The sequence below is a fragment of the Labeo rohita genome, chromosome 2 (genome assembly GCF_022985175.1).
Source record: "Labeo rohita strain BAU-BD-2019 chromosome 2, IGBB_LRoh.1.0, whole genome shotgun sequence".
Classification (NCBI taxonomy): Eukaryota; Metazoa; Chordata; class Actinopteri; order Cypriniformes; family Cyprinidae; genus Labeo; species Labeo rohita.
Window position 1 is genome coordinate 22126708 of NC_066870.1, and position 27423 is coordinate 22154130.

Genomic DNA, 27423 nt, shown 5'->3' on the forward strand with positions numbered 1-27423 from the left:
CCGATACTTATTTTATTGAAAGGAGAATGTCTGAACAATAAATAATGTTGAGATTATAATTGTATCTTGTTTCCCTCTATTCAAACTCTGGCTGAGTTGACATGGAATGACCCTCATGTTTTTGCAATCTCCCATGACTTTTCAAATGTATGTAATAAAACCAAATGAATCATTCAGACTGGTTTTGTGAACTGGATCAACAATGATCACAAGTTTGTATTTACTTTATTAATCTTGTTCAAAATGTCCGTAACAGACACACTGCACTTTAAATAAAATACATAACACAGTAAGAATGTCTTGTAAAAAGGTAAAGGGTCAATGCCTCTGAATATAACCACCTCTTGACATTCATGGGTATTTAGTTCCCAGATTTAGCTCTCATCTGTTACACGTGTGCATCAAGCATATCTCAGGCCACAGGTATACAAATGCCATCAACTTGTGTGATGGAATATTCAGTAAAATTAAGTAATTTATTGGCATTCACAAAGATGACGTAACTGTACTTAACCTTTGGTTAATGCTTCCTGTGCATATTGATGATTTCATAAGGCAACAAAGATCCAAAACATTTCGGAATCATGCTAAAAACAGAAGCTTCTAAAAAAAAACATTAAAATATTCACATGCAACATGCATTATTGTATTTATCAACACACAGTATATTTAGAACATATTTTGTTTGACTGGCATTAAAGCCTGAAAATGAAAATGTTTTTATAAACACTGCTTATGAGCAAACATTTTTGTAGTCTTTAACAATACACAAAGTTGGTATTGTTAACACAAGTGTTCACAAATCAGAATGATTTACCTTATTGTAGCATTAATATGTTATTTTCTTTTACATGTTAAAATGATGACATTAAATGTCACTTATTGCAAATAAGTGGATTTCTTCATATCTTTTTGCACGGTGCAAATTTAAAGACAGAAAAACAAAGGAGTAAGCTGAAAGCTGAACATGACGACATATTAAACATGTAGAAAAAACATGACAGATTCAACACCTATACTTACATACTAACATTTAGCATGTCATTAACGGTTAAAAAATTCCCAGGCATCATAAAGTTTCATTCATTGTATTTTTTTCTACCTTTCCAAGTGAGAATACCCACAGTGTATCCGCACTTCATGTGCGTCAAAAAACGTATGTAAAAACAACTACGATAGCTGCTGTATTTGTGTGTAATCAGTGTAAAAGTGGCATTTCCAAACCACTTTCTTCATTGTACTGTGAGATTATATACATTCAACTGTACAGTAAACATACATTAAATAAGAGTACAATTAAACTTTTCATTGACTCTCATTGGTTAAAATCAGTCCAAACCTCATACTGAGAAGGGGTCTAATACTTTCACATCCATGGAAAACTGGCCAGTGTGGAGACCAAGCCACAGGTGAAGAAAACTAGTTGTCAAGAGATCTTTTAGGTGGTTCGCATTGCCAAAGCTTGTTCAAGCTCCTGTCTTCGTTGTTGAATCTACGTAAAAAGAAACATACATGAATAGAGTAAGTAAAATGATCACTCTTGATTCTAACACACACAGCTGTAACAGTCCGCCCTCTTTGTTTTGTTGCCGGAGCAGGGATATAAGTTAGACAAGAATATCTCAGATTGAGCGATTGAGGTGTTGTTGAATCGCTCTGTTGCTGGAGATGCAGTAAATTATGTTTGTTTGTGAAGGGAATGCGCCTCCCGATCTACATATATCCGTCTATGTTTGTGCGAATCATTCATGATCCAGCTTCACTTACAGCAGAAGTGAGTATAAGGGTTTTTTAAATGAATCTTTGCGATCGCCTTTCCTAATAATGTGCTAGTTTGCAAGTTTAGCGGCTAAATGTGGCTAAAGTAAACAGGCTCGTCACTCCATAAAGAGAAGAGAGGGGTGGGGCGAGCAGAGCTCATTTGCATTTAAAGCAGCCTCGACCAGAATGGGATGATTTTTGCAGAGCTGATTTTGGCAAGGTAAAAAACTGTGTTGTTTTACACAACCATTGAGAATTTTTAACCAAAGTATATTATAGACTTTTCAATAAGACACTAAAGAACCATATCAACTTGTGGAAAATGGGCTTCCAATGACCCCTTTAAGAAACTTTATTTATATTTATTTATTACTATCATAAATTTTGAAAACAGTTGTCCTATTTTTTCAGGATTATTTGATGAATAGAAGGTTCAAAAGAACAGTATATAATTCAAATAAAGTCTTTGTAACATCATAAACATCTTTACAGTCACTTTTGATTAGTTTAATGAATCCTTGCTGAATAAAAGCATGCATTTCTTTTAAATAATTCTTACTGACCCCCAAACGTTGTCGCTAAATAGGATTCATTTGCATGTACGGCTCACCTTGCAATAGAAATAGCGGCTGACGGCTTCTTGAGACCAGGGCTGGTTATAAAACTCTGCTCTTCTCTCTTCCTCTGGATTTCCCACTGTATCTGTCATCAGCTGTAACCACAAAATCCAGTCCAGTTCAAAACAGCAAAAAAGACAATTTCTCTAAAAGCAGTTACATCCTTTCGACCACTAGGTAGAGACACTGGTGCAAGAGTGTATGAGCGGTACGCATAGTTTACATTTACCTTAAGGTCCCGGTTCTGTGAGCAGATCCAGTCCTGGATGTAGCCCTTGGGATCCCTGGAGAAGCTGAGCATGAAATCTCTTTGGATCTTCAGTTGGTTGATGGACTCGATAGTTTCGTGAATCTAAAGAATAAAAAAGATCAAAATGTGATCGTTAAGTGAACTCCAAATGTACAATCAGAACATCATAAGTTAAACAAAGCAGTTAAATAAAGCAGCATCCATATATTTAATCATTCTTGTCCAGATGGCTTTGACATTGTAACGATTAAGCTTTGACCTTGTTGTCTAGGGATGCAATCTCTTGCTGATTGGCTGTGGACAGCAGGAATCCATTCATCTGACTCTTAAGAGGATCATCAACTTCAACATCAATGTCATAGCAGGCTGTCTTCTTCTGGTCATTTGGATCCACACTGATAAAATTCAAATTGAAAAAGGTATTTAAAGGAACAGCTCATCTAAAAATAAAAAATCTGTTATTAGTTACTCACCCTCGTGCCATTGCTGTTATTTTGTCACTGTAAGACACAATAATACATGACAACCTCTATAATGCTGTTTTGGGGTGTCATGCTATGAAATCCATTCAGAAAATGTGTACAGTATTACATAAAAAATAACATTATACAGGGTAGATACAATATGAGTGTGAGGGTGAGTGAATAACATAAGTTGCAATTTTTGGTGAATTATCCCTTTAAATACTGAACAAAAACAGACCTCTTAAAGGTCCATTGTGTCACAGGACTTAAAAGTGGAATGGAAATACATTATAAATTTATGACAAATTACCTGATAACATGATTGATCACAATAGGATCAGGCGGGAGTAGCAGGTTTGTTAGTCGCTGGGGGATCTCACAAAACTTCAGACGAGGACAGTCAAAAATCTGTGGAAAAAAGCATTTGCTATCAGGCAAAATGTTAAAGGAGAAGTCCACTTCCAGAACAACAATTTACAAATAATTTACTCACCCCCTTGTCATCCAAGATTTTCATGTCTTTCTGTCTTCAATCGTAAAGGAGTTATGGTTTTTGAGGCAAACATTTCAGACTTAAATTGTGCCCTCGATTTTGAACTTCCAAAATGTAGTTTAAACGCAGCTTTGATTCTGAAGTTGTAGGAGAAAATAAGATGGAGTTTTTCACCATTCTCTACCTTTTTGAGCCGGAGTACACAGACGATGAACTTAGACGTGATTTGTAGTAGTGATGGGAAGTTTGGATCATTTTACCGACTCTGACCTTTGAGTCTCGTTCAGCAAAATGAACGAATCTTTTTTCGAGTCATTTCATTCATTTTAGCAAAATATAATTAAAATGTTACTTGTTACTTCCCTAACACATCTACTGCTCACACAAACGTTGATCACACTACAAACAAGACACAACTGTAATGCTATAAGAAACAGAAAAGACTAATTCATTGTTTACCTGGGTCTTTAGTCTGTGATTAGCTCACCTCACCTCTTATCTGACAAGTTGTCGGGTTTGAGTCGTTCATTCATCATTTGACAGCCCCATAAGATGAACGAGTGACTCGAAAAACCCAAAGACTCGAAACAGGTGAACTAATTCCAGTACAGAATCTAATAGGATGTTGCACATCTGTGACTGAACGAATCACTCCCCGAGACGACTTGTTCTTCCCGAGTCACATTAAAGATCGGTTCAAAACGAACGAATCATTCAAGAATGCGCATCCCAGAGCCTGTGCTACACCAGCTTTTGTGCTTAAAAAGTATACAAATCTTTATTTTTCGAAAAAAATGCCCTTTGAAGCTGCATTTAAACTACATTTTGGAAGTTCAAAGTCGAGGGCACAATTGAAGTCCATTATATGAAGAAAAATCCTGAAATGTTTTCCTCAAAAACCATAATTTTTTTCTTTACGATTGAACACAGAAAGACATGAACATCTTGGATGACGAGGGGATGAGTAAATTATTTGTAAATCGTTATTCTGGAAGTGGACTTCTCCTTTAACACCAAAAGTATTTTATATGACAGAAGTATGGTAGTACCTGCTGGAAATATTTATCACAGTTAATGTACTCCTTTTCATGAGAATCCTGCAGCTTGTTGGTCTTGACGTACTGCCATAAAGCCTGGATGATGCAGGAGCGGGTTTGAGTGTGGATGCCAAGGAGACGTGCAAGGCGAGGATCCAATTTAAACTGAGGAGGCTGAAATGCACAATGGATAAAAGAGATGAAAAAAACACTCAGAAATGTCTAAAAGAACTGTACTGTTATAAAATACCCACATATTCCATGAACTTTATTCAAAATTAAGGGTTTAGTTTAAACTTTACACTACCGTTTAAAAGTTTGGGATCAGTAATACTTTTTTCTTAAAGAAAGTAATACTTACACTACCAGTTAAATGCTTTGGAACAGTAAGATTTTTAATATTTTTAAAGAAGTCTCTCCTGCTCACCAAGCCTACATTTATTTGATCCAAAGTACACCCAAAACAGTAAAATTTTGAAATATTTTTAACATTAAAAATAACTGTTTTCTATTTTAATATATTTTAAAATGTGATTTATTCCTGTGGTCAAAGCTAAATTTTTAGCATCAGTACTTCAGTCACATGATCCTTCAGAAATTTTTCTAATATGCTGATTTGCTGTTCAAGAAATATTTATTATTATTATAATTATCAATATTTAAAACAGTTGAGTAGATTTTCAGGATTCTCTAATGAATAGAAAGGTCCAAAGATCAGTCTTTACCTTAAATAAAACGTTTTTGTAACATTACACACTATACCATTCGAAAGCTTGGAGGCAGTATCATTTTTTTTTGTAAGAAATTATAGAAATTAATACTTTCATTTAGCAAGAATGCTTCAGATTGATCAGAAGTGATGATAAAGACATTTATAATGTTACAAAAGATTTCTATTTCAGATAAATGCTGTTCATCTGAACTTTCTTTTAATCAAAGAAACCTGAAAAAATTCTACTCAGCTGGTTTCAACATAATTATAATAATAATAATTAATGTTTTTGAGCAGCAAATCAGAATATTAGAATGATTTCTGAAGGATCATGTTTTGATTTTTGAAGGATCAAGCTTTGAAATCAAAGGAATAAATTTCATTTTAAAATATATTTAAATAGAAAACAGTTCTTTTAAATAGTACAAATATTTCAAAATGTTACTGTTTTTGTTGTACTTTGGATCAAATCAACTGAATAATCTTACTGTTCAAAAACTTTTGACTGGTAGTGCAAATTCAACAAGGATCCATTAAACTGACAGTAAAGACATTTATAATCTCAAAAAAGTTTCTATTTTAAACACATGCTGTTGTTTTGAACAATTTTATCAAAGAATCATGGTTTCCGCAAAAATATTAAGCAGTACAGTTGTTTTCAACATTGACAATAATAATAAAAAATGTTTCTTAAGCACCAAATCAAAAGGATTTCTGAAGGATCATGTGACACTGAAAACTGGAGTAATGTCTGCTGAAAATTCAGCTTTGCCATCACAGGAATAAATTACTTTATTACATTTAAAAAAAAAAAAAATAGAAAACACTATTTTTTTTTTTCATGAAACCTTTGAATGGTAGTGTAACAGTATAAGCGAAAGTATACATAATAGCTCCTGAAAACGGTCACTAATGTTTATCACAATTTTAATCACTTTTCTGCCTTCGCTAATATTATTTACTTATAATTTGGTGTGATTTAATAATTTTAAAAAAACTGACGTCAATTTAATCTTACAAAAACTAGTTTTAACTAGTCCTAGATGGTTATAGCCTGTCGTTTATCTGGATGTTGCTAAAACGACTTGAAATTTCCTGTCAACTACACAACTGCAAATCTGTTTCATTGTCTCTTTTTCTAGATTTTAATCTCTATTGTTTAAAAACAAAGCTTTAGTTTTTTGACAAACCAAGCCTCTTCCCATCAGGATGTAGTTAGCGAAGTGAAAACTGCTGTAATTAAAAGACCCATTTACTCAATAGCTATAGCTTCTTTGGTGAACAGAGAAGGGCAATCACACTTTTAGAGATTAATGACTTGGTTATAGCTTTTAATTACAGTGCTTTTCAATATGGATAAGACAATTAAGTTAAAGCTATCATTATGCAGATGAATTTCTAATAGGCCTTTCTCAACATATTTATTTGGTGCAAACATTTTGTACAATAACACAACACATTTTATTTAACTAAATCTTTATTTCTAGGTCTAAATTGGATTTTGAATCTCAGATATTCAGTGTAACCTCAAATTTTTAGATCCCATAGTTGATTTTTTTCACATAGTTATCATTAAAGACGTTTGACGTCCTGCCTATAAACCAGCTATGGCATACAAACTCTCCACCGGTAATCCATCAGCCATAATCTCTAATAATTTTCCGGCATTCCTGCACGCACCTGGTAATCCAGCATGAGTAAGAGTGTACAGCGCACATTCACATCACCAGGCCTCTTCACCTGGAAGCCATCTGTCTCCTGAGTCGTTGGAGTGCGGTGCCACTGTTAGGATGAAACACAAACTCAGCCTAAACACCAGCCGTATAATATAAAACTACTGCACGACATGTATACAGCAGTTTCAAACCAGATTTAGATATATACTGAAGAAAATCTGAGCAGTGTTTGTCTGTGTCAAGGGTGTTTGTCAGGGCATGCAGTTGCTAAGATGTTCTTAGTGGTTGTTAGAGTGTTGCTATGGTGTTAAGAGTGGTTTTTAGCAGGTTGCCATGCATTTGCTAGCTGGTTGCTAGACTATTCTGGCTGGTTTTTAGGTAGACACTTTCTAGCCTCCAAGTCTCTGATATTCTGATTCCTAGATGTTGTTGGGTCCTTTATTTAATTCACACATTGCTAAACGATATACCAGTTCAAATGGTAAACTGATTTGAATTACGCACATGGTATAAATGTTTAAAACAATGACATACCGGCACAAGTAGCTAAGCATACAAATGGACTGAAAGAAAGTTCACTTTGACATGTTTGGTTTAAACAGCTTGTTCGCGTCTTTGTACAAATATCTGAAAGATGTCAGCATAAGAGGATAGTTTATTTTTAATGGCATCCCAGATCATGTCAGAGGATTGTTCTGAGTATTTTCAGCATTTCATAAATGAGGCATATATGTAGCATGTTTGGATCATGATTAAATTATATTATGTAGCATGTTTGGATCATGATTAAAATTTAGTGTGCACAATAACCAATGCACAATAGCATTCTGCTCACTCTGAGCAAACGCTGCAGTTTTGTTGTATGCTGCTTTAAATGCTCAAGTTTTAAAGCAGGATACAGTTGAGGTCAAAAGTTTACATCCCCTTTCAAAATCATTAAAAATGTTAATTATTTTACCAAAATAAGAGGGATCATTTCACATAAAAGATGTTTACATATAGTCCACAATAGAAAATAAGTTAAACTGCCTGCTGTTCTTCAGAAAAATCTTTGGTTCTTTGATTTTCCAGCATTTGTGTGTATTTGAACCCTTTCCAACAATGACTGTATGATTTTGAGATCCATTTTTTCACAGTGAGGACAACTGAGGGACTCATATGCAACTATTACAGAAAGTTAAAATGCTCACTGATGCCCAGAAGGAAAAACCATGCATAAAGAGCAAGGGGTAAAAACTTTTGAACAAAATGAAGATTTGTACATTTTTCTTATGTTGCCTAAATATCATATTTTTTCATTTAGCACTGCCCTTCAGAGGCTACAGAAGATACTTACATGTTTTCCAGAAGACAAAATAAGTTCAATTTACTCTGATGTTCAGATTCAAAATGCATTGGGTTTCCTTCTGGAGCATCAGTGAGTGTTTGAACCTTCTGTAATAGTTGCATTTGAGTCCCTCAGTTGTCCTGAGTGTGAAAAGATGGATCTCAAAACCATACAGTCATTGCTGGAAAGGTCTCAAATACACAAAAATGCTGGAAAACCCAAGAATTTGTGGGACCTGAAGGATTTTTCTGATGAACAGCCGGCAGTTTAACTGTTCAGCACAAACAAGGGACTCATGAACAACTATCGCTAAATAAAAAACATTTTTTTTCAGGTAACAACACATCATTAAGAATCAAGGGGATGTGAACTTTTGAACCTTTTTATAAATTTAACTATTATTTTCTCTTGTGGACTATATGTAAATGTTGTTTATGTGAAATATCTTATTCAGGTCAGTACTAAATAAACAATAACATGCATTTTGTACAACCCCTCTTGTTTAGGTAAAATAATTAACATTTTTAATGCTTCCGAAGGGGGGATGTAAACTTTTGACCTCAACTGTAGATTATGATTTTCTCTCAATGTGTTCAACGTTTATCAGCTGGAAAAAATATTTTGAAGGTGATTCCATTTATATTGTTCCACTGTGCTGTGAGTTGTGCTATTCTTTTAAATTCAGAAGAAGTTTCAAAACTAAACCTTCATCATTACAGTTACCATCCCTGGAGTAAAAGGACCTTAAATCTATGGGATTTTTTGACTGATTTATTGCCCGCAAGGCGAAAATCATAAATCTGACACCTTTTCCCAAAAAGCAGCACCAAAATGTTATATTTATGGTTAAGGGTTTGATCAAATCTGCAACTCGGAGATTGAGTGACAGTATTACACTAATGACATAACTTGCCTGTACAAATCTTAAAACAACCCCTCAAAAATTATATTAACTTTGGACTGCTTATGTGCCGTCTATGCACGGAAGATACATTCAAGCATGAGAGTGAATAAAATGATTAGGCTCTTTATGCGATCTCACTTGCATTTTCGCTAAACCATCGCATGTTTCAGCGCCAATTGAAAGAGACAACATAATGGCAATGACTCACAGCTCAACTCAATTAGCTTTGCTTGACATTGGAGGGTTTTTTCAATGCCGTCCTTCTCTGCAGGTAAATCACTCTTTTTATCGCACGCCTCAATCTGGTGTGTGTTGTGATGAAAACCCACAGTCACCAAGGACAATTTAAAGAGCCGCTGAATGAATAAACCCAAATGCGGTGCGTTCAGCCCGTTCCAATGGGCCGGAGGCACAAGGGTCACTCCTTGAGAGCTGCAGACCACTTCTGTGTATCTGCCTTCCCAAGACCTCAATGTCCCTAACAAAGTGCATAAATATTAAGTGCGCGAGGCAGCTGGGAAGGTTCCCTTGTGTAATGTAAATGCCTGAGTGTGTCTGAATAGCACCTGTGCACAATGGTTCCTCCACTAAAATAGAGTAAAACGCACTCTCTGAATACAAAAACTCTCAGGGTGCTGTAAAAGGTTTTAGAAGTGTTTGTCTTCAGAAATGCATTTCTTTTCTCCCGTTAATACTGCCCAAAGCTCTGTGCTGGCTGCAGTGTCATCACTCCGCAGTGTCATGGGCAACCTCCTTATGTAACATGTTGCTATGGAGACCACAAAAATATGTCTTACTTGATGTATGGTTAACTGAACTTTTCGTTATGACATTGACTTTTCTATTGCGCTCCAATCCAATCTGTCACACAGAAGAGGCCAAGAAATTCTTGTGGACACGTACTTGAATGTGACATTTTTTCACCCTGTGTGACTGTCCTTACCCTTGTTTGAAATGCAAAGAGGACTCTTGAGATTCTTCCATATTAATTGCTTCCAACTTTTGTAAAGGATGAATGTCGAATATGGTCAGCAATGTTTTTCATTGCCGTATGTCGAGTGAGTTAATGCTTACCTCCACTAAGTGGTTGTCAGGGCCATACAGATCCTTATCCAGCTCAATAACAAGGCTCTTAAAGAAAGACGAAAACTTCCTCTTTTGTTTTCCAGGCTAAAGCGCACAGGGAATAAAAGATACAGCTTAAACAAAGGGACTTGCAAATTGAATGAAGCCTAAGCCAACATTAGCACTGACAGAATGGTACTTTAAGAAAACATTCAATTAGCTTAATTAATTATTCTATGCAATTAAATTAAGCCTTCTAAAGACAAAAAGTCATTCGAATGGATTTGTTGTAGCTTGCAAACTTTTTATTTACATCTGCTAGATGCAATGAAAAGCACTAAGTTGGATTCATGCGTGGATTAAATAAACTTCCATTAAACAAATGTCAACTGTTTGCACACAATAAAATTAAGTTGTGAAAAATCAATTAATTAACTCAACTGAACAAGCAGCAAACAACATTTTTTGTGACTGACGTTTAAAATAATAATAGCAATGGTCATGGCGAATTAATTCAACGCTGCATTATAGAACAGATGGTAAAATTACAAATGCAAACTCAGTGCTTACATCATCCAATAACTTGCCCTCTACACGTAGCTCCCAGGATGCAATGCTGCCCTCAGAGTCCTCTGCGTCAGGTTTGGCAGGGTTGAAAGTGTTTGAAATGTACAATCGTAGCTTCCGCTTTTGCTTTAAGAGATGAGGCAGTTTGAGCTGTATCAACATTTTTCATATTATTGCTAACTATGATCAATCTGAAATTACATACCTTCATTGGTCTTTTGAGAGCTTCTTGTATATCCACCCTCTTCCTCATAATGGTTTGGTCAAGTTTGCGCTCAAAAGCCAGGAGGTCCATGTACGCCTGGGACTCTGGCACCAGTTCACGGATCTAATGAAAAGGCATTGTAAACAAGTAACTCTGCAATCAGGTCTAGTAACCATTCAATGCATCATTCACTGTAATTTGTTTTCAAAGCGGTTTGATCATTTTATACACATATAGTCTATGATGAGGTCTAAACATCTTCCCATCTTAGTTATGTGGTCTGTGATTATAAATTAGGTCTGTGATTTTCAACTCCTTTTGTGCCAGGACTTATATTTTTTTGGACATAAAGTGGAGACTTACACAGTATTAAAATGTGTTAATTATACACAATAATTATTTGATCCAAAGTACAGCAAAAAACAGTAAAATTTAGAAATATTTTTACTATTTAAATTAACTTATTTATATTTGAATATATTTTTAAATGTAATTTACTCTTGCGATTTTAAAGCTGAATTTTCAGCATCATTACTCCAGTCTTCAGCGTCACATGATCCTTCAGAAATCATTCTAATTTGCTGATTTGCTGTTCAAGAAACGTTTTTAATTATCAATATTTAAAACAGTTGAGTACATTTTTTTCAGGATTATTTGATGAACAGAAACATCCAAAGATCAGCATTTATCTGAAATAAAAAGCTCTTGTAGCATTATACACTGTACCATTCAAAGGTTAGAGTATAATTTTTTTGAAAGAAATTATAGAAATAATACTTTTATTTACCAAAGATGCTTTAAAGTGATCAATGGTGATGATTTATAATGTTACAAAAGATTTCTATTTCAGATAAATGCTGTTCTTCTGAACGTTCTATTTATCAAAGAAACCTGAAAAAAAATTTTACTCAGCTGTTTTCAACATAATAATAATAAATGTTTTTTGAGTAGCAAATCAGAATATTAGAATGATTTCTGTAAGTAATAATGCTAAAACAATAAGCTTTGAAATCCCAGGAATAAATTACATTTTAAAATATATTCAATAAAAACAGTTATTTTAAATAGCAAAAATATTTTAAAGTTTTACTGTTTTTGCTGTACTTTGGATCAAACAAATGCAGACTTGGTGAGCAGAAAAGCTCTTTTAAAAAACATGAAAAATCTTACTGTGCAAAAACTTTTGATTGGTAGTGTGTGTATATATATATATATGTGTGTATTTTAAATTCCAGTGGTTTCATGCTCTTGCCAGACTAGAATCCACTTCCTAAAACACATAGCTGTTGTCACAAACCATTTTTTTTTATCTACAATGCAAGTGAACCCATATTTAATGTAATAATTTTTTTACCTTATGATGATGTCAAACTCTATTAGCATTACGAATACAGTAATTATTCATATTCTGACAATTAAAGATATAATTTGTTGTAATATGGGCCTAGAATATTGGTAAATGTAGACATAGGCCCAACCAAACCAAGTCAATTAGTCTTTGCAAACTGATTAAACATGAAACCATTACCAGATTTCACAAGGCGTTTCGATGACTGTTTTAGATTCTGATTCTTGTTTGTGATTTGTTACTGGTACAAATCATGTATGTCTTTGCGTGATACACAGCAAAATTGTAACCTGACGCTCTCCTGATTTTCACAGTATTGCATCATTCTCTCCTTCCCATGTGACCTCCAGCATTTTACAAACCTCATCATAATGAATTAAGACTTTTTGGTTTGCTTGTAAAAAAAACCCAACTAAGACTTTGGGAGGATTTGCCATTTCAAGAACCCACATCCCTTCCAGTTCCTGCTATCGTGGCGTATTACTCTTTCACATCCCGATGGAGACATTTTACCAAATCAGTCGTGCGCCTGCACTTCCCACGTCTCCATGCAACAACACACCATCACATTCCTTGGGAATCAGACCCTTTTCCACCAACAGCAAAAAAACAGCAGTCTTCGTGACAAATTGGACCCCTCTTGTCCATCCCTTTCACTTTTTTGCCCCCAGGAAAAAAGAAAGCAGACCAATTACCTGTACCGTGTGATCACTCTTGACTTGGCACTGGAAATTAAGACATAATTAAACAAACAAACACAGACAAACAGACAAAGATAGTGATGGACCTCACCCTCTGAGGGAGAATCTTGTCTGCCATTTTTCTTCTCTTGGCACTACGGATGGGGGAAAACCAGAGAGAAAGAAAGAAAGAAAGAGAGAGAGAGGGAAAGCATGTTACTATGGTGACTGATAGCAGAGTCCACAGGCCATCTGCTCAATAACTGGGACCCATCCAGACGTTTTTCCAGCTGTGTGTGTCTGCATGTACGTGTGTGATCAGAGAGCGAGTGCAAGAGTGAGAAAAGGACAAAAAGAGGTTGAAAATAACACTTAATCATGATTATGAATGCATAAACATTCATTTTTGCACTTTTTTTAATAGATGTACATCTAGAAGAGTTGCCTTGTTGCTTTAACATCTGGCTGTCTCAGTTATCAAAAAGGGCTGCTCACACAGGACGTGTACTTGCAGTCAAATGGCAACCCTTTGTTAACATCCATAACTATCCATAATGTATACTAGGGTGGTTTTTTTGTCATTTTAAAAGAATAGTTCACCCAAAAATTTAAATTCACCCCCTCTTAAGCTATAGATGTGTATGACTTTTTTCTTTCAGACGAATACAAGTGGAGTTATATTAAACATGTCCTTGCTCTTCCAAGCTTTATAATGGCAGTGAATGGCTGTTGAGATTCAATAGTCCAATAGAAGTTCAAAAAAGTGCGTCAATCTGAAGCGAACTGATGTGTTTTTGTAAGAAAAACATCCATATTTAAAACTTTATAAACTGTCATCTCTAACTTCTGCTAACTGTCATACGCGCGTTCACGAGAGAATGGCTTTCCAGATGATGATGCAGGACGTAGGCGTAGCGTAAGCTCCGGTGAGAATGTGCTAGTCTCGCGAGAACCAAGTTTTGTTTACAGCAAAGGAAAACCAGTCTCCTCTTGGCTTATATCGAAATCCTCCGACATTTATCTTTACAAATCCTCTTTTTGTACGTCTTATTTGTGAATATGACAGCAAGCTACAGATTACGGTTTATTAAGTTTTAAATATGGATATTTTTCTTAGAAACATGCATCGATCCACTTCAAAAGGCCTTTATTAACCCCCCAGAGCTGTGTGGAGTAATTTTGATGATGGATGGATGCACTTTATTGGACTTTAAAATCTCAATACCCATTCACTGGACATTTTTAAATATAACTCTGATTGTATTCATCTGAAAAAAAAAAAAAAAGAAAGAAAAAGATGTGTCATACACATCTATGATGAGTAAATCATGGGGTAATTTTCATTTTTGGGTGAACTATCCCTTTAATGTTATTGCATTATTTTTCTGCCACGTGTGCTACCCTATGTTTTAATTAGATTACCTTTGTTTGAAATACCCTGTGCACTGTATTGGCCTTTTTGAACTCTGATGTATCATATATGCAACTATTACGGAAGGTTCAAACACTCACTGATGCTCCAGAAGTTAACACGATGCATTAAGAGCCAGGGGGTGAAAACTTTTTGAATTTGAAGATCAGGGTAAATTTAACTTCTTATGTCTTCTAGTAAACATGTAACTATCCTCTGAATGGCAGTACTAAATGAAAAAAAAAATATGATATTTAAGCAAAATAAGAAACATCTCCATTCTGTTCAAAAGTTTTCACTTAATGCATCGTTTTTGCTTCTGGAGCATCTGTGAGCGTTTGAACCTTCTGTAATAGTTGCATATGAGTCCCTCAGTTGTCCTCAGTGTGAAAAGATGGATCTAAAATCATACAGTCATTGTTGGAAAGGGTTCAAATACACAAAAATGCTGGAAAACCAAAGAATTTGTGGGACCTAAAGGATTTTTCTGAAGAACAGCAGCAGTTTAACTGCTCAGAACAAACAAGGGACTCATGAACAACTATCACTAAACAAAAAAACACAGCTGTGGATCATTCAGGTAAGAACACAGGTAAGAATCAAGGGGATGTAAACTTTTGAACCGGGTCATTTTTATAAATTCAACTATTATTTTCTCTTGTGGACTAAATGTATACGTCTTTTATGTGAAATATCTTATTCAGGTTAGTAGTAAATAACCCTCTTATTTTGATAAAATAATTAAAATGTTTAATGATTCTGAAAGGGGGGTGCAAACTTTTGACCTCAACTTTAAGTACCAATACCCCAGCCCAGTAAAACTGGAAACACTGTCACTGTATTTAATTTATTTATTTTTTTTTTTTTTTACGGTGAATATCTGCCAACAACAGTTGCCATTTATTTATTTTTTTACCATATATTTAATGGATTTTTTTGACATGTAGAAAATTAAAAATTAAAAAATGAAATGAAGGAAGAAGGAATGGACACAAGAACATGTTCTGTGTGACCAGTCCATAACATTTGTAAAAACCATCCAAATGTCTTTTAAAACGTCATTCCCAGTATCAGTTTGGACCACAACAATTGAGTCGCATTCAACTGCTGTTTTCAGAAAGACAAACTAACTCATTTCTCTTCTATCCCAAACACAATTCACATAATTCATTAGTGCAGAAAAGTTTTTCCACTGACAGACATGCCACACTCCTATGGACACCGAGAGCTCCCCAGGTCCAGAGCCGAGGAGCACATGACCCCATCGGAGCAGGAAATGTCTGTCCACATTCACATCCACACCCCCTCTGGAGTATAAACTTTCTCATGGTCCGGCTTGTCCACCCTAAGCCACACAGCTCCTCCGGGAGAAGCTGAGAAACGAAGACTGAGCTGCGGTGGGGGTGTGAGGGTGAATGCCTCGACACTTGTCACGTATTCTTGAAAATCTAAAATCAATGCATTCAGGTGAAAAAAATATGTGTTTACTGAACGCAGGTCAACTGTAAGAGAGAAAACACTCTTAATTAACACAAACGGCATGACAGAAGGGTCGTGCAGCCCGCACACACAGCTAACCGACCGCAACCGCATGTCCTCCTTCACATGCACTCGAACAGGACATTCACTCTTAGGTCACGTCGACGATTGTGTTCATTTAGCGAATGTCATTTTTTAAAGGTTTTTATTTTAATCTGTTACCTACAGTGCACACATGCATTTGGGGAAATGCTTCAGTCAAGTTCTAAGCTGCAAACAGGAACAAACCAATCAGGCAGGGGCATGTCCATCACAAACTGTCAAATCAACATGCAGCAGAAGAAACGGCCTACTTGAAGGATCCAATTGAAGGATCTGACTGGGCGTCTCTCATGTCCATCTGTCTTGCAGATATCTCATTTGCTGCTGGAAATCCAAGTGGTTTCCTATAGGTTGATTTGGGGTACCTCTAGTTAGTTTCTTAAACAGAATTGTTCATTAACAGCCGATATTGTACACATATAAGCAATATCTGTATTTACACTAACCTTCAAAGGTTTGAGGTCAGTAAGATTTTAAAAACAGTTTTAAGAAATTAAAGGGATAGTTCACCCAAAAATAAAAATTCTGTCATTAATTATTAACCTTATGTCGTTTTTAAACCCGTAAGACCTTTGTTCTTCTTTGAAACACAAATTAAGATATTTTTGATGAAATCCGAGTGCTTTCTGACCCTGCATAGACACCAATGCAACTACCACGTTTAAGGCCCAAAAAGGTAGTAAGGGCATATGTAAAATAGTCCATGTGACATCAGTTGTTTAACCTTAATTTTATGAAGCCAGGGGAATACTTGTGGACAAAGAAAACAAAAATAACGACTTTATTCAGCAATTTAATGATGTTCTTTCTCGGCCTTGAATGTTTAAATTGCGTCGCTGTCTATGCAGGGTCAGAAAGCACTCGGATTTCATCAAAAATATCTTAATTTGTGTGAACAAATGTCTTACAGGTTTGAAACGACATGAGAGTGAGTAATTAATGACAGAATTTACATTTTTGGGTGAACTGTCCCTTTAAGAATTTTATTCAGCAAGTATGCAAAAGTGACAATAAGGACAAAAGACTACTATTTTAAATAAATGCTGATCTTTTAAACTTTCAGATTATCAAAGAACCCTAAAATATGTAACATAGTTTCTACAAAAACATTAAGCATCATAACTGTTTTCACCATTGATAATAATAATGTTTCTGACCACCTGATTTCTGAAGAATCATGTGACAGTGAAGACTGGCTGCTGAAAATTCAGCTTTGCATTACAGGAATAAATTAGATTAATATATATACACACACACACACACACATATATATATATTTAAACAGGAAAAAAAGCTATTTTAAATTGTAATAATAGTTTACTGATTTTGCTGTATTTTTTTTATATTTATGTTTACTTAAATTTATTTTGTAAAAACACTAATAATTTTGTAAAAGTAGTCTTTATGCTAATCTCAAAATGAATATAATTTTTTTTATATTGCACACTATGTTTTGATGCCTAAATGTTTTTTTTTTTTTTTAATTATGTAGACAAAATGGTATAGATTAGATATCTTCTTAAATTTAATAAAGGTAATTTATCAGTTATTTGCCATGACATAAATCTAATTATCAACTTATTTGTATCGGGCAAAATGTTAATATCAGTACATCCTTATTAAGCAGTATTGCAAGATGCTAAAATTCTGGCCAAGAATATACAGGGATAAATGTCTTAATGTTTGATAATAAGGTCTAACATTTATTTAACAATTTTTATTTTCTAGCATAATCTGTTGAATTCAGTAAGCTGCCTCTCAGTAATGACAACTGACACTCTTACATGCATCTACAGTTGAAATGAAAACACAAGGACAAATACAGTACAGCGACAAGACAGATGAAAACCAGAGAAAGCTAACAGCAAATTCCAAACATCACGTTGATGCCCTTGGGAAGGGAATGCTATTAGCAGGGTTTTTTTCAAATGAAAATGAGCAATGGAATCCCTTCGTGAAGGTCCTTTTAGTAAAGTCATTTGTGTGATCCTGACTTTAAAGGAGAAGTCCACTTCCAGAACAACAATTTACAAATAATGTACTCACCCTCTTGTCATCCAAGATGTTCATGTCTTTTTTTCTTCAGTCGTAAAGAAATTATGCGTTTTGAGGAAAACATTTCCAGAATTTTCTTCATATAATGGACTGCTATGGTGCCCCGATTTTGAACTTCCAAAATGCAGTTTAAATGCGGCTTCAAATGCGGTTGTAAACAATCCCAGCCAAAAAAGAAGGGTCGTATCTAGCGAAACGATTGGTTATTTTAATAAAAATAATAAAATGTATATACTAATTATAATATAATATTAATGTCAAACGCTCGTCTTGTCTTACTCTCCCTGAACTCTGTGTATTCTAGCTCAAGACAGTTAGGGTATGTCGAAAAACTCAGACTGTATTTTCTCCCTCAACTTCAAAATCGTCCTATATCGCTGTTTTACCTTTTTTGTTAAGGGTGTTTGATCTTCTTTGCATGTTCACTTTGCAAAGACTGGGTCGGTACTTCTGCAGCAACGTAGGGTGCTTTTGAAATGATTTTTGAAGTTGAGGGAGAAAATACAGTCAGAGTTTTTCGACACACCCTAACTGTCTTGAGCTAGAATACACAGTTCAGGGAGAGTAAGACAACACCAGCATTTGAGATTAAAAAGTATTTAAATAGTATTTTTTTTTTAATGAAAATAACTGATCGTTTCACCAGATAAGACCCTTCTTCCTCGGCTGGGATCGTTTACAACCACATTTGGGATCGTTTGAAGCCGCATTTAAACTGCTTTTTGGAAGTTCAATATCGGGGCACCATACCAGTCCATTATATGGAAAAAAAATCCTGAAATGTTTTCCTCAAAAAACACAATTTCTTTACGACTGAAGAAAGAAAGACATGAACATCTTGGATGACAAGTGGGTAAGTACATTTGTACTCTTGACATCTGTAAATTGTCATTCTGGAAGTGGGACTTCTCCTTTAAGTACACAATTTTGCCATTTGTGATCACGTGAACCTATATGTAAGATGTTTTGAAAACAAACGCCACACACAACAATGTGAATCAAAAAGTCTCAATATCGGATGCTAGGTCTTATTAGCTACATCAATAGCTAGAAACAGAAGTTTTAAAGGCAAGCTATATCAGTCCAGTTCTGAAAATCAAGTGTCAGTGACATATTTCCAAGTACAGGCTGTACCAAAATGGGCACATATAGTATGAGACAGTAATGCCCTGCAGAAATTCAATGTCCTCACTTCAAGTCTTCAACACTTCTGAGCAGGCAGGGCACAGTGAGACTCTCTAGCGAAAGCCAATATCTGTAAGTGATTACTTATGATAACTGTTGTACTATTAATATTCACCAAGAAGTATTTTGGCATTTAATAGCGATCAAAATGTTGCTGTCTAAAGATAGAGCACCTGCACGAGCCAAATATAAGATATTTCAGTCACTAGAGAGCGCTATACTTGGCAAGAGCTTGTTGGCAAATTGTAGGATGAGCAAATGACTACAAAACCTTAATGAAATTGCATCCAGGCATACAAAGTGCATTAAAACCAATAAACCCATTTTTGGGCTCTTGGAATACGTTATTATTATTTTTAATCATTCGTGTGGAGAAAAAGTGAACAGTTTGAGCACCACTTACTTTCTAGGACGGTTCTGGACGGGGGGGGGTTGCACTGGCTGGGTTGGGGCAGGACGTTTTCGGTTAGGGTCTAGAGCTGGGTTAGGCATCCCTGGCCGAATCGGTGGCGTTCCTCCGTATGGAGGTCCAGGAGGCCCCATGGGAGCGCCTTGATGGGGCATCCGTGCCCCTGAGGTCATCCCTGGACGCTGTTGATGTGGAAAAAATGTAGACTAAAGGTCAGATACCAACACATTTCCTTGTTGAACTCTTTTGACGTGTTATAGATGTTATCTGTCTGACACACAATACATATGAAGATACATATTTGCGTATGCATATGCATCAAACTTGTAGCTTTTAAAGCAATTACAGCAAGCTGACATAATGCACAAAGACTCTCTAGAGCTAAGGCGCTGCTATGAGCTCCTCCTCCAGTATCTGAAGCAGAATTAGGCCAGGGCCTCTCGCACCTGTGCCTGTCACTTCAGAAGCGACAGCTGCTCGCCCTCTACCGAAACACAGAGGTGCTGGGTAGATCAGCCTAATGCAGTCTAAATGACAACTGTGTAAACTGTGATGTCAAATAACGTCTTGTTTCATCTAGTCCACATACATTGTGTCTTCTGGAATTAGAAATGTGTTTTTTGGGAATTTTGTTTCCATTTTTTAATATAAATCCGGACTGATTTGTATTGAGAAACTGCTATATGAATAAATCTGTAACACTTTAAATAATGTGTCATTTGTTAACATTAGTTAATGTATTAGCTAAGATGAACGAACAATGAACAATACATTTATCACACTATTTATTAATATTTGTTAACGTTACAGATGTTCATTGTTTGTTCATGTTAGTTCACAGTGCATTAACTATGTTAACAAACACAACTTGTGATTTTAATTTCAGCATTACTAAATGCTGAAATATTCTTATGTAGTTAACTAATGACTTTTTAACAGCTTTTATTATTCAATATTAATGTTAATTTATAAATAAATAAATATATATTGTTTACAGTGCATTAACTAATGTTAACAAACATAACTTGTGATTTTAATAATGCATTATTAAATGCTGAAATTAACTAAGATTAATAAACAAGCTGTAGAAGTATTGTTAATTCTTAGTACATGTTAACTAATGTAGTTAACTAATGTTAACCAATGAGCCTTATTGTAAAGTGTTACTAGTAAGTCTGATTTTTTAAAATAAACATAGCAATTAGAATAATGTAAGTTTTTACAATAAGATTCAACTTGTTAACAGTAGTTAATGCAATAGTTAACAATGCAATAGAGCATTTATTATTCTAGGTTATTGTCAATACATCTACACAAGTACATTCACATTTTTACATAAATATATATCAAGTATATTCAATAACAGAATTCAAATTAATAATGCAAATATTAATTAACATAAAAACCAATAACTTAATCTAGGTTAATTTCTACATACGCAAATATATTTGCATTTGTGCATACATTTGTATTAATATTTTAATCTAATTTATTCAAAAACAAATATTAATAGTTATAGAAACAGTGGTAAGATTTTACAATAAGGTTCATTAATTAACTACATTACTTAACATGAACTTAGAATAAACAATCCTTCTACAGCATTTATTATCTTAGTTAATGTTAATTCAGCATTTACTAATACATGATTAAAATCACAAGTTGTGTTTGTTAACATTAGTTAATGCACTGTGAACTAACATAACCAACCACTGTATTTTTATTAACTAACATTATCAAAGATGAACAAACAGTGTAATAAATGTATTGTTCATAGTTTGTTAATGTTAGTTAATACATTCACTAATGTTAACAAATGACACATTATAAAGTGTTACAGAACCAGTAGTATATTTATAAATTAACATTAATACATGCTGTAAAAAATGGTAAAACTTTACAATAAGGTTCATAAATGAACATTAGTTAACTACATTAGTTAAAATGAACTAAGAATGAACAAAACCTATACAGCATTCATTAATCTTAATGTTAATTTCAGCATTTACTAATGCATTATTAAAATCACAAGTTGTGTTTGTTAACATTTGTTAATGCACTGTGAACTAACATGAACAAACAATGAACGACTGTATTTTTATTAACCAACATTAACAAAGATGAATAAAAAGCGTAATAAATGTATTGTTCATTGTTCATTCATGTTAGTTAATACATTAACTAATTTTAACAAATGACATCTTATTGTAACGCATTACCATAAAATGTTGTTCATTGTTAGTTCACATTCACACCACCTTAAGCATTAATTAATATTGCACTGTAAAGTGTTACTCAACAAAAGAGCAATATTATCTTTGGGGTTTTGTCCTGTCTCAACACAATTTGTGTGTTGCAGAGGATATCTGAGGTCTGTTGTTCATGACTCATAATGGCAGAGTCACAAAGTCCCTGTGACTCTTTGGATGTGCACCAAACTTGTGGAAACATCCAGAATGTGAGCCAACGTCCCCAGCTCCAGTCCTCCCTACAGTGCGGGTACAGTACATCTCTGCCAGAGATGCTCCCGTATGGTGCTGTGACCCTCACGACCCGATCATTGCTTCCCAAAGTAGGCCAAACTCCAGTGGTGGCCAGCCCCGGTCCAATCTCAGAACATCTGAGCGAAAAGGCGGTGGGTTGTGAACATGTGGACACAGCGGGAACCGGTGCAGGTCTCTGCACGCCTCTGCCAATCCCTGGCTCTCAAGGTCGCAATGGAGGTGTTCAGGGCACAGGAGGAGGCCGCAGTGCTGGACTATCACAGAGGATAAGTTTCACAACACTTTCTCAGTACTGCTGTGCCACATGTATATGACATTTTCATGCTCAGAGACAACAATACCAGAAATAACTTTGTTACAATATTATTGTTCTCATATTGATCACAATGTGAATCTTTCTTAATGGAGAAAGAAATCAGTGGGTTTGAGATTTTTAACCTTCACTGAACAGCTTAAGGCCAGCTTTGCAAGTTTGTAGCACACCCTGTTAAATAATGAAAATGTATTTAACAGGCAAGAATTAAATAAAATTTTAAATAAAATAAAAAAATAAAATAAAAGAGCAACCTTAGGGCAAGTGATTTCTCATTTATAAACCATGGAGAAGTTTGTGATCACCAGTAACCGCTCATGAAGAGTCTGCATTTAACCCCAATCCATCAATTTATGAAATATCTATACTTTCATATTCATGAATAGCCTATCCTAGAACAATATTACCACAGTGTCAGTGCTTTGTTAAACAACACACAGCAAAAGCGAAGCTAATATAGGGTTAGGATGTCTTAAAGGTTGTGTTTTAGTGAAGAAGCCTCTAGAAACAATACCTTTTATTTGTTCTGATCTTAAACAGCATTACAAAGCAGCTTCAAAATAGTTGCACGAACCACCAAAAGTTCTCAAAAGTCTCCGTGAACCTTTCATTCGTCCATGTTTTTATGTAAACACCCTGAGACATATACAATCAAGCTTGCTTACCACAATAAAATACCACAGCAGGATTTTTAAATGTGATCTACCCTTCGGGTGCTCCTGATACACACCCTCCTCTGCCTGCACACATACACACCAAAAGAGCATCCTCTGTTTCATACTAGTACTCGTCCCTCAAAAATACAAGTATCTCTCTCTCATACTTCCAGTCCCGGAGTTTCTCTTTCCTTATCCTCCTCCATATGCTAAGACAATAACCCTTTACCCTTTCTCCTACACTCGGTCCTCCTGTTCTTTAAAACCCAATCTACACAGAAATGAACGGATAACAGCGGCTGCATCTTAGTTCTCCCATGAGCAGAGCCATTGACACGCTTCCACATGCACAAACACGCTCCCTCGCTCTCTCACTCACCACTCCATGGACGAGAAACTCAAACAGTTTACTCTTGGTGGCTTTACGAGCTCCTCCGGCAGAATCCTCCATGTCCATTTATGAAACCCCCAGTCTCTCTTTTGTTCCCTCTCTATTCCTGGGTACCTCTGCCTCTGTGCGCTTCCCTCACTTTCCCTCTCCTCCAAAAGAGAGTGCTCCCTCCCTCCTTCACCGCACTCTGACGTTCCCTTTCTCCACTCTCTCTCTTTTTAAAGCGTGTCAGTGTGTGGCCAGAGTCGAGTCTCTCTCTCTCTCTCCCTCTCTCTCGCTCTGTTTTAGTGTAGCTTCCCTCACAGACTCTGGGTTGGGAAGGATGGGGGTCTGTGAAGGGGGCTGTCGCTGGACCACCGATGTGTTGTGGAATGCCGCTCAAAGTAGCAACATGGCAAGCGGGACTATCAAAACACAGACATGGTGCTGTTTCAATAGGTGGTTTTGTGGCGGTAAATTATCCTTTTGCTCTCACAGCTGGTTATTAAGTCTGAAAATTATATCAGGGTGAAGTCTGAATTACTAACAGTGGGGAAACTCTGAAGGAATGTTTCTACCGGTTGGATTCTGAGAAATTGTCTTTGAACTGCCATAATGGGTCCTCTGAGATTATGCCACAGAATTTGTCAGTAAGCAAGCAATTAAAGATGAAAAATGAAAAAACAAACAAACAATGCATTAAGATTAAGGGGCTGAAAACTTTTGGAATTTGAAGATCAGGGTAAATTTAACTTATTTTGTCTTCTGGGGAACATGTAAGTATCTTCTATAGCTTCTGAAGGGCAGTACTAAATGAAAAATATCTGATATTTAGGCAAAAAAAAAAAAAAAAAAAAAATGTACACATCTCCATTCTGTTCAAAAGTTTTCAACCCCCTCTTAATGCATTGGGTTTCCTTCCAGAGTGAGCGTTTGAACCTTCTGTAATAGTTGCATTTGAGTCCCTCAGTTGTCCTCAGTGTGAAAAGATGGATCTCAAAATCATAGTCATTGTTGGAAAGGGTTCAAATACACAAAAATGATGAAAAACCAAAGAATTTGTGGGACCAGAAGGATTTTTCTGAAGAACACTGGGCAGTTTAACTGTTCAGGAAAAACAAGGGACTTACGAACAACTATCATTAAACAAAAAAAAAACAGCTGTGGGTCATTCGGGTAACAACACAGTATTAAGAATCAAGTGTATTTGAATGTTTGAATAGCGTCATTTTTATAAATTCAACTATTATTTTTTCTGGTGGACTATATGTATACATCTTTTATGGGTAATATCTTATTCAGGTCAGTACTAAATAAAAAAAACAAAATATGCATTTTGTATGATCCCTCTCATTTTGGTAAAATAATTAACATTTTGCAGATTCTGCAAGGTGTATGTAAACTTTTAACTGTACTTCTACAGCATCTGTTAATCTTAGTTAATTTCAGTATTTACATTATTAAAATTACAGTTTGTGTTTGTTCACATTAGTACTGTGAACTAACAGGAACAAACAATGAATACTGTATTTTTATTATCTAACATTAAGAAAGATTAATTAACAGTGTAATAAATGTATTGTTCACTGTTCGTTCATGCTGGTAATACACTAACAGTATTTGTAAAGTGTTACCAAAAAATGAAATAAAAAATATATATTAATTAAAAATGGAAATAAAAATACCACTGTCAAGGAGGAAGAGAACATATCAAAATATGCACATTATTAATTTTAAATTATTATTATTATTTGTAAACTGCCATTGTAGCATTGTACTGATTAACAAAACGTTTCATGTTGACTGAACCAGCTAAGCACCAACTAAGGAGGAAATACTCCTCCTATTGTAGAAGACCCCCTTTAAGGACCCCCATAAAGGCTAATACTGGAGTGTGGCAATGTCCCATTCAATGAGAATACAGGGGGGGCTGGAGAAAGGGGGGCAAACGCAGGTTTTGGGAAGAGCTTGATTATCCATGTGCACATGCAGAAAAGGTGCTTCAAAGCATTTTCAGTTAATGAACTTTACATTTTCTGTGCTGTTAGATGCATGTTGTCTAGTCCAACACACATTAAAAGATCTCTTTACGAGAAAAGCACACTGAGCAGCCTAGTATTTGTGGTAAAGGACTAAATGTGATGTGGTACTGCTGAATGGATAGGCCTCCGCTGGAATTACAAACTTCAGTATTTCAAACAGCACTGTGTGGAAGCAGACAGACACAATGCAGAGCAGATGTTGGGCTCAATGAGGATGTTCATCAAGTTACAAGATGCATCAGTATCAAAGCAGCTGGAAGAAGTTTTGAGACAGACTATTGTTGGTTATAACCAGACATGGTATATCTGAGCTACTCAAAACTGGGTGGTCTGTGTAGCCTCGTATGGAGGCATAAAAGGTGATGCATTTCTTACAAACAGCTACTGAATGACGTGAGTAACAGCTCAATTGACAGCTGTCAATCAAGCGCGCAGTATTGTTTATAGTCTAATAAACTGTCAATTAGTATCAGTACATAAAAAAACAGCACAATTACAATAGTATACACGTCTGAATGGGACTCTCGTACCAAGCAGAAACGCTTTGAAATAATAAATGCTGAAAACGCATTTGCCGTATAGAGTGAAGCGGATAATGACGCGATGCGATGGCGTTGCATTCCTACCTTTCTTTCCATTGCTGCAAGTTTGATGCTCTCAGTTGAGCTGAGGAGCTGAAACCCCTGAATCACACGCGGTGGATGTCCGGCAACTTCTTCGTTGTTCCAGACAGATTCTCGGCTACTCCCCCCTCCCCTGGGAATGAACACTGGATGGAGGGATGCTGGCGAGGAAGGCCCCGTGTCTGTGATTTCAGTCGGGCTCTGGCGGCGGTGAGTGCGGCAGACGCAGCGGCGCAGGCGCGGGGATCGTCCGACACAAGCGATTCAATGAAGGCTTAAGGGAACGTCGTCAAACTACGGAAAATGGAGGGAATCTGTGCATTTCGGTCACTTGATGTAAAACGCACTTCATCATATTAACAATAAGCGACATTTTGTAATGTACACTGCATTGGATGAGAAATTTTCCTAACCACAAGGATTTTAGTGAGTGTCACATTAAACGATGCCTACTTAGCTAAGCATTCATGTAACGTTACATATATTTAATATTTACATTCCCCACACACATATACACATATTTAGTGAACCCAAAAGCTGTTTGGATACGTAAAACCGTTATGTAAACAAAACGTCATATAAGTGGCATTCATTTCACAAACAGACTTAAGGTTTCAAATGATAAGACAAAAGATAGCCACCTTTTTCTTTAACGTGGAAGTACCTGTGTGTGAGACGTCTGGTTCATTATACGCTATAGGTAAATAACGAGATGAATAAAGTGCAGTAAATGGTAAAACAATTTGCACTACAAACCAATATGCTCATAATTAAGATAATACATTAGAATAATATTGTAAGACGCACCAATTTGCAATATCAAGCAGCAAAAGAGCCGTTTTGTACAGCTAAAAATAAACGTAGATGAGACCGGAAGCCAGATCCATAAAATGTACAAATGGCCGCGCCCGTTTTTACGGTAAGAAAATGGTGGATAATATCTGAAAAGAAGACAAAAGCTTATTTTGATACTTTTCTAGTTTAATTTTTTGGACAATTTCTATTCAAACTTGTGACATGTCCATGTAAATGCAATGAACTACACCTGTACTTACTTTTCTATGACACAAATGTGAACTTCAAGGAAACTTGAAATGTTCATTTGATAACATTCTGACACCAGTCTGTTGAAAATATGACGGCGTTTTAGTGGCAGGTAAAACAAAAA

At 35.6% G+C, this 27423-nt stretch overlaps 1 protein-coding gene across 5 annotated transcripts; it reads right to left on the reverse strand.

The window, feature by feature from the left end:
- Positions 1–1086: 1086 nt before the first annotated feature.
- On the reverse strand, positions 1087–26470 carry smarcd3a (SWI/SNF related, matrix associated, actin dependent regulator of chromatin, subfamily d, member 3a). 5 transcript variants are annotated; one of them, XM_051131716.1, is made up of 15 exons: positions 26259–26470; positions 19742–19929; positions 16350–16442; positions 13219–13261; positions 11079–11201; positions 10877–10999; positions 10316–10411; positions 7015–7116; positions 4635–4796; positions 3403–3500; positions 3102–3128; positions 2888–3023; positions 2608–2730; positions 2372–2473; positions 1087–1492 (listed from the first exon to the last, which is right to left on the reverse strand). In XM_051131716.1, the coding sequence occupies exons 1-15, from the start codon at positions 26268–26270 to the stop codon at positions 1439–1441; spliced, it is 1482 nt and encodes a 493-aa protein (XP_050987673.1). In that variant the 5' UTR covers positions 26271–26470; the 3' UTR covers positions 1087–1438. The 5 variants fall into 5 exon arrangements, with proteins under 5 accessions (XP_050987673.1, XP_050987655.1, XP_050987665.1 ...); XM_051131698.1 differs by lacking the exon at positions 26259–26470 and adding an exon at positions 23600–23803; XM_051131708.1 differs by lacking the exons at positions 3102–3128; positions 26259–26470 and adding an exon at positions 23600–23804.
- Between the last annotated feature and the right edge of the window lie 953 nt (positions 26471–27423).

Excerpts from the sequence above, each read along its gene's own strand:
- smarcd3a (XM_051131698.1), bottom strand. The coding sequence starts at position 23,677 with ATGGACATGGAGGATTCTGCCGGAGGAGCTCGTAAAGCCACCAAGAGT. Across the intron at positions 11,202-13,218 it reads ACAAGATTCTCCCTCAGAGG|ATCCGTGAACTGGTGCCAGA; the intron begins GTGAGGTCCATC and ends CCTTTTCATTAG. Across the intron at positions 2,474-2,607 it reads CACAGAACCGGGACCTTAAG|CTGATGACAGATACAGTGGG; the intron begins GTAAATGTAAAC and ends TTGTGGTTACAG.